The following is a 7,708-nucleotide window of genomic DNA, read 5'->3' on the forward strand; positions in this document are numbered from 1 at the left end:
AGCCTTCGAGCTCATCACACACACACACCTGTTTCCCATTACCCGGACTATTTAGGCCTGTGCTCACAAACGCTCATCGCGAAGTCTTGTTTTGCCACGGCTGACATCTCTGAGCATTCTCCCTGTTTATTGTTACTATCGTGTTCTGGACCTTGGACTGTTTTCGACTATTGTGAGTGTTTTCTGCCTGCCCTGAACTTTTGCCTGTTTCTTGGATTACTCTGCCTTGTCTGCTGCCTGTCCTGACCCATTGCCTGTTCCTGTTCACGATCTGCCTTGCCCTTGATACTGTTGTTGCTGGTGTTTGACCCTTGCCTGTATTATTACGGTTACTTCTTAATAAAGCTGCTGATGGATCCCACTGAGTCTCCCGCCTCGTCACAGAAGACTTCGCCCGACCAAGATCCAGCAGCCATCTATCAGCTGTCAACGGAGGTCTCTGCCCAAGCCAGTGTACTAGCCACCCACCAACATCAACTGGCCCGTCTCACCGCCTTAACCGAGGAATTAGTGGAGACGCTACAGAGCATGCGACTCACCAACACTGATGTAAGTCCGCCAATTTCCTCACCACCCGCAACAAACCCGCGTCTAGCCTTCCCAGAGAAATACGATGGCTCACCGGCAAGATGCAAGGGGTTTCTGTTGCAATGTTCTCTATTTTTATCGCAGCAACCTGCCCTCTACACCACGGATGAGAGTCGCATCGCTTTTATATGCTCCCTGCTGACAGGAAAGGCACTAGAGTGGGCGACAACGGTATGGAATAACGGTCAGACCACCTTTGCTTCACTAAATCAGTTCTTGCAACGTTTCCGCGAGATTTTCCAACACGCCGAGGGAGGTAAGGAGGCTGGTGAATTGCTGTTGGCGCTCCGCCAGGGGAGACAAACGGCAGCGGAATACGCGCTCACGTTTCGCACTCTGGCCGCGCAAACGACATGGGTGGAGGACACGCTTAAATTGCTGTTTCGCAAGGGTTTGAACGTGGACCTTCAATCTGAACTTGCCTGTCGTGATGAGGGGATAACTCTGAATGGTTTCATTGATCTGGCAATCCACCTCGACAATTTAATTCGCTCACGACGTTACCCGAGAAACACCCCGTTATCTTCTGTTCCCAGTCCACCTCTGACCGACCCCGAACCCATGCAAGTTGGCATCACTCACCTGTCTGCCGAGGAGAGGGGCAGACGTATTCAGCACCATCTGTGCCTTTATTGTGGCCAACCCGGCCATCGGAGAGCTGCGTGCCCCACACGACCCACAAGCAGAGACAACGCTGCGGTGAGTTCTCCATCTACTTCTCTCAATATTGCAATTCCAGCCAGACTTGCAGTAAAGGATAAGCCTGTGAATGTTCAAGCCATGATAGACTCTGGGGCAGCCGGTAACTTCATGGATGGTGATTTTGCTAAGACTCTGAACATCACGCTAATTCCTTGTGATTCTGTTTTGTCAGTGGCAGCGCTAGACGGACGCCCTCTGGGGACTGGACAGGTTCACTACACCACGGGTGATGTATCTCTTCAAATTGGAGCTCTGCACACTGAAATCATTCGCTTCTTCATTATCAGATCACCTCAGAACCCCATTATTCTCGGATTACCCTGGCTACGGCTCCATAACCCCCAAATTTCTTGGGCAGACAACCAGATCACTCACTGGTCCGACCATTGTCATCGTAACTGTCTCCAGACTCCCGGCCCGTCAAGCTCATCCAACCACATCCCTACTACCAGCCAACTGCCAGTCGAATATCATGATCTCGCTGAAGCTTTCAGTAAATCCAGGGCAGCTCAGCTTCCTCCACATCGCTCCAGTGACTGTGCCATTGATCTCATTCCAGGTAGTACGCCCCCTAGGGGCCGAATTTTCCCCTTGTCACAGCCTGAGTCTGAAGCTATGAGAAATTACATAGAAGAGGAACTGGCCAAAGGATTCATTCAGCCCTCCACGTCTCCCGCATCTGCTGGTTTCTTCTTTGTAAAGAAAAAAGATGGAGGTCTAAGGCCCTGCATTGACTACCGCGCCCTCAACGAGATCACGGTGAAGTTTCGCTACCCACTACCATTGGTTCCTGCTGCCTTAGAACAACTTCGCACAGCCAAATATTTCACCAAGCTAGACCTTCGAAGTGCCTACAACCTGATCCGCATTCGAGAGGGAGACGAATGGAAGACCGCTTTCTCTACCACCACGGGGCACTATGAATACCGGGTCATGCCGTTCAGACTGGTCAATAGTCCTTCCGTCTTCCAGGCTTTCATCAAGGACGTCTTCCGGGATATGCTCAATAAGTGGGTCATCGTATACATTGATGACATTCTCATTTATTCAGACACCTACCCCGATCACGTCCGTCATGTCCGCTCAGTCCTCCAAAGACTCATTGATAACCAGCTCTACGCCAAGATTGAAAAGTGTGAGTTTCATCAGACCGTCATATCCTTCCTGGGGTATATAATCAGTTCTGAGGGGGTCGCTATGGACGACAGTAAGGTCCAAGCAGTACTAAACTGGCCATTACCCACCACTCTAAAGGAGCTGCAACGCTTCTTAGGCTTCGCGAATTTCTATAGACGTTTCATCAGAAACTTTAGCATAACTGCATCACCTCTTACCTCTATGCTCAGGAGGGGGAACCCCAAATTGGTCTGGTCAGCCACATCCCAGGACGCCTTTCGTAAGCTGAAGGAGTTGTTCACAACGGCTCCCATACTGCATCATCCAGACCCCGAACAACAATTTCTGGTCGAGGTGGACGCTTCCAGCACAGGTATTGGGGCTATTCTCTCCCAACGCCACGGCAATCCACCCAAGCTGTTTCCCTGTGCTTACCATTCACGCAAGCTCACACCCACCGAACAGAACTATGATGTGGGAGATCGTGAACTACTGGCGATGAAGGCTGCCTTGGAGCAGTGGCGACACTGGTTGGAGGGAAGCAAACACCCATTTGTAATCTTAACTGACCACCGGAATCTTGAGTACCTTCGCTCTGCCAAACGTCTCAACCCCCGACAGGCCAGATGGGCCCTGTTTTTCACCAGATTCCAATTCACCGTTACCTACAGACCCGGGTCCAAGAACACTAAAGCCGATGCCTTGTCCCGCCAGTTTGAATCTTCGTTGGCTCCGCCCACTCACGAACCCATACTGTCTCCCACCATCATACTCGCTCCAGTTCAATGGGACATTATGACCGAGATTACCGACGCCCAACAGGCCGAGCCGTCTCCCCCAGACTGTCCCAACGATCGCACCTATGTTCCCACATCCCTTCGCTCGAGGGTTATTCAACACATCCACACAGCACCCAGTTCGGGTCATCCTGGTATTGCAGCTACCATTCACCTCATCAGTAACCGCTTTTGGTGGTCTTCATTACGGTCCGAGGTCGTCACCTTCATCCGTAACTGTGCCGTTTGCCAGACATCCAAGTCATCACGTCAAAATGGTAAATGGTAAATGGACTGCATTTATATAGCGCTTTTAACAGACCTACGGCCATCCAAAGCGCTTTACATTTTGCCTCACATTCACCCATTCACACACTCATTCATACACCGACGGCGGTGTCAGCCATGCAAGGCGCCATCCAGCTTGTCAGGAGCAGCTGGGGTTAGGTGTCTTGCTCATGGACACCTCGACACTTGGTCAGGTGGAACCGGGGATCGAACCACCAACCTTCCGGTTTGTAGACAACCTACATGAACCACTGAGCCACTGCCGCCCCATCAAGTTCCTGCAGGTCTATTGAATCCACTACCCATCCCTCAACGCCCCTGGTCTCATATCGCCATAGACTTTGTCACTGATCTCCCCAAGTCGCAGGGCCAGACCACGATTCTCACGGTCGTGGATCGCTTCTCCAAGGCTTGCCGCTTCATTCCCTTGCCTAAAATACCCACCGCCCTGGAGACCGCTGAACAGCTCTGCAATTATGTATTCCGGTTCTACGGACTTCCCGAAGAGATTGTCTCCGATCGTGGTCCCCAATTCACGTCACGACTTTGGTCATCCTTCTTTCAAAGACTCAATGTTAATATCAGTCTGACTTCTGGTTATCACCCTCAGGCCAATGGTCAGGTCGAGCGCCTTAACCAGGAGCTCACCCGCTATCTTCGTTCCTATTGTCACCACAATCAGACTGACTGGAGCCGGTATTTGTTCTGGGCAGAGTACGCGCAAAACTCACTCCAAAAACCATCAACGGGGCTCACACCTTTCCAGTGCATACTCGGATACCAGCCCCCGCTGTTTCCATGGTCAGGAGAACCCACGGATCTTCCAGCTGTGGATCATTGGCTCCAGCGGAGTGAGGCAGTCTGGAACAGGGCCCATGTTCACCTCCAGAGGGCAGTAAGGCGCCAGAAGGAACAGGCTGACCGCCATCGTCGCCCACATCCGGAGTACCAACCGGGCCAATGGGTCTGGTTATCAACCCGGGACCTTCGTCTCCGATTGCCCTGTAAAAAGCTCAGTCCAAGGTACGTGGGTCCATTCAGAATCATTAGGCAGATAACCCCAGTTTCTTATCGATTAGCGTTACCCCAGGAATACCGTATCTCACCCACTTTCCATGTCTCTTTGCTCAAGCCCGCAGGTGGTCCGAGAGGAGTGGAGAACCTAGATGGGGCCCCTGACCAGAGACCTCCTCCCTTAATCGTGGAGGGCGAGGAGGCTTACCAGGTACACAAACTTGTGGATTCCAGACGCCGGGGCAGATTCCTACAATACCTCGTCGACTGGGAAGGGTATGGTCCGGAAGAACGTTCCTGGGTCAATGCAGATGACATACTGGACCCCTCGCTCATCAACGAGTTCCATAGGAACCACCCGGAGAAACCTGCCCCTCGGCCTCGTGGAAGACCCCGGCGTCGCCCGCCTCCTCGCTTCAGGAGCCGCTCGCAGGGAGGGGGCTCTGTCACAAACTCGGCCCCTGTGGCTCCCTCCGATCGCCACCAGAGGGCTCCCTCACCTGAATACTGATCTTGCCTGACTACACTTCCCATCAGCCTTCACTCGAGCTCATCACACACACACACCTGTTTCCCATTACCCGGACTATTTAGGCCTGTGCTCACAAACGCTCATCGCGAAGTCTTGTTTTGCCACGGCTGACATCTCTGAGCATTCTCCCTGTTTATTGTTACTATCGTGTTCTGGACCTTGGACTGTTTTCGACTATTGTGAGTGTTTTCTGCCTGCCCTGAACTTTTGCCTGTTTCTTGGATTACTCTGCCTTGTCTGCTGCCTGTCCTGACCCATTGCCTGTTCCTGTTCACGATCTGCCTTGCCCTTGATACTGTCGTTGCTGGTGTTTGACCCTTGCCTGTATTATTACGGTTACTTCTTAATAAAGCTGCTGATGGATCCCACTGAGTCTCCCGCCTCGTCACAGTAGGCTACTAGCTACTTAAATTAATTAATAAAAACAACCATATTGTTTTTTTCTTTTTAATTAAATTTCTATGGAAAGATTTCTCTCAAATTATGTGTTGTGTGTTTTCTGATTTTTTTTGTCAAACAATGTGCTGCACAACTGAGCTTTATACGGTTAAAATTAAAACATGAAGAAAAATAGTAATTTATTACTTAAAAAATAAAGTTTTGATAATTTATTGTTATTACATTAGTGTTATTACATTGAGACATATCTAATTTCTACTGTACAACAGTGATGTATTTGTCAAGAAAAACTGAACTTTTATTTTGACGTGTTGCAATGAAGATCTTTGAGTTTCTGTGTTTATGACGGTAGTTTTTCTCAAACAAAATGGTAAAATGCTGATGAAGTGACTCTCAGTGGCTCTGGAGATGATGTTCATGCGTTCATGTCTTCATATGAGACGGCAGAGATGGAAACACGCGACTGTCACACACGATTCTGAGTGTGTGTGTGTGGTAAACCACGCGTCTACGGCATTCATTCGCACAGAGACACACAGGATTCGTATTTAAATAGTCTTTTTGCGGTTTATTATTCACAGACACTAGCCTATATCACCAGATGTGTTCTCAGGTACCGAAATTTGGTACAGATTGATTTAATGTGAATCGGTACACGGTAGTACCATCGTAATTCGGTCGATGCCCTTAAAAGTACAGAGAACGGTACCCAAACCTTATTGTGGACATCTCTAAGATCAACCAGGATACAAAACTGTAAGATATAAAACACCTCAATACACTCTTATAAGTGTGTGTTCCCTCCGCCACTTACAGTTAGTGAATGGCTTGGGTTTTGTTGTATATTTCTTAGAAGAACATAAAAAGTAGACTGAAAGTATTATAATGTACAAGTATACTAAAAGCACACTTGAATAAACTCCTTTTTTGTAAGGGCAATGATGAGTTGCATTAAACAGTAAACATATAACAAATAAGAAGAATAAAAATGAACTCACCGTTGAACTCGATTTCAAATATGATCTGGTGTATCACAGCTTTGGTGAACTCTCTGCGTCTGAGATCCATTCTCCTCAGAGCAGGAAGCAAACTCTGCAGAAACTGCTGATCTGCGTCCGCTTCCACAGAGGAAGATTCTGGATTGCCTACGAACACAAACATGACAATGAGTGAGATATATTAATAACAAGAGATCTGGATAGCAGCCTCTCAATAGAAGATTAAAAGAAAGTGCAGTCAAACTAGAGTACTAGATGTTGTAATCACAGCTATGAACTCATGTAAAAGTAAAAACACCTCAATACACTCTTATAAGTGTGTGTTCCCTCCATCACTTACGGTCAGTTGTTGGACGGGGTGTTGTTGTTCTTGTATATCGAGGCACTGGGGCTCTTTCTTTAATCTTCTCTGCTGATCTCTGGGAGAATGAGCCGCGAACCTTCAACCCATCTGAAAAGACATCACAACATTCAACCACTGAAGACTCTTCCACAAGCACTTCACTAACCTACCAAAGAACGCATTACTTCTGTTAAACCCTCGTGCATCCTTATGGGCATTTTTTGTCTTTTTCAGTGTTTATTTTTATGATTTTGCCTGTGTTAATGCTAACTCCTTTTTCAAACCGTTTCACCGTTTGTATCACTCCACTGGCGGCAACTGTCATGGTGGTCATCAAATCCACCATACGTTTTAAAAATACTACTGTTGTTGTGTCACGAAATGTTGAGAGAGCGAACCAATAGGGGAAAAACCCGCCGAAAAGGGTCTCCTAAATTTGCATAGAAATAAGATTTTATCTCCTTCAGCAACACCATTGCTGACCTCCGGAATAAAGCAGCCGCCGTCGACAAGCAACCAGCGGAACCCTGCAGCCTTGAGGACGTCGGATTCCCTCCCGGTCTCCGCCTTCACATCTGCCGTTCCAGCTACGCCATCCAGTGCCATATCCTTTTATTCAGTGTTGTGTTGCCGCTGCAACCCTCACTTCACAAAAAGAGCAGCGAGCGTTGTTCCAAATGTCTCGCACCAACTGTGGCTCGTGCAGAGCCCCTCTCCTCAGCGGCGACCGCCACATTATCTGTGTGGCGTGTCTAGGATGGGACCACGCGCAGATCGCGCTCTCTCGGGGCGGTAGACCCTGAGGGCTCATCTCGCCATCTCCGACCAGATTCCCTCCCCGCCCGCGCCTCTGGGACCCACTGACGCTGAGACTCTGAGAGACCCGCGGAGCGCCACGGACCTAGCCCTTCGCGCTACTAAGTCCACCGCGCAGTCCATAGGCAAGAGCATT

At 49.1% G+C, this 7,708-nt stretch overlaps 1 protein-coding gene across 1 annotated transcript in view; it reads right to left on the minus strand.

Moving 5' to 3' along the window:
• The window catches only part of LOC307121775 (uncharacterized protein), a gene marked incomplete at its 5' end in the record, with an annotated part of 194,234 nt that extends 186,872 nt beyond the window's left edge, over positions 1 to 7,362 (minus strand). Inside the window, 3 exons of the mRNA XM_079809532.1 lie at positions 6,414 to 6,560; positions 6,754 to 6,864; positions 7,230 to 7,362. Coding sequence (XP_079665658.1) covers positions 6,414 to 6,560; positions 6,754 to 6,864; positions 7,230 to 7,362 — 391 coding nt within the window. The remainder of the gene's footprint in view (positions 1 to 6,413; positions 6,561 to 6,753; positions 6,865 to 7,229) is intronic.
• Positions 7,363 to 7,708: the final 346 nt, after the last annotated feature.

Source organism: Gobio gobio, assembly GCF_949357685.1.
Source record: "Gobio gobio genome assembly, chromosome: 25".
In the NCBI taxonomy this organism is placed as follows: domain Eukaryota; kingdom Metazoa; phylum Chordata; class Actinopteri; order Cypriniformes; family Gobionidae; genus Gobio; species Gobio gobio.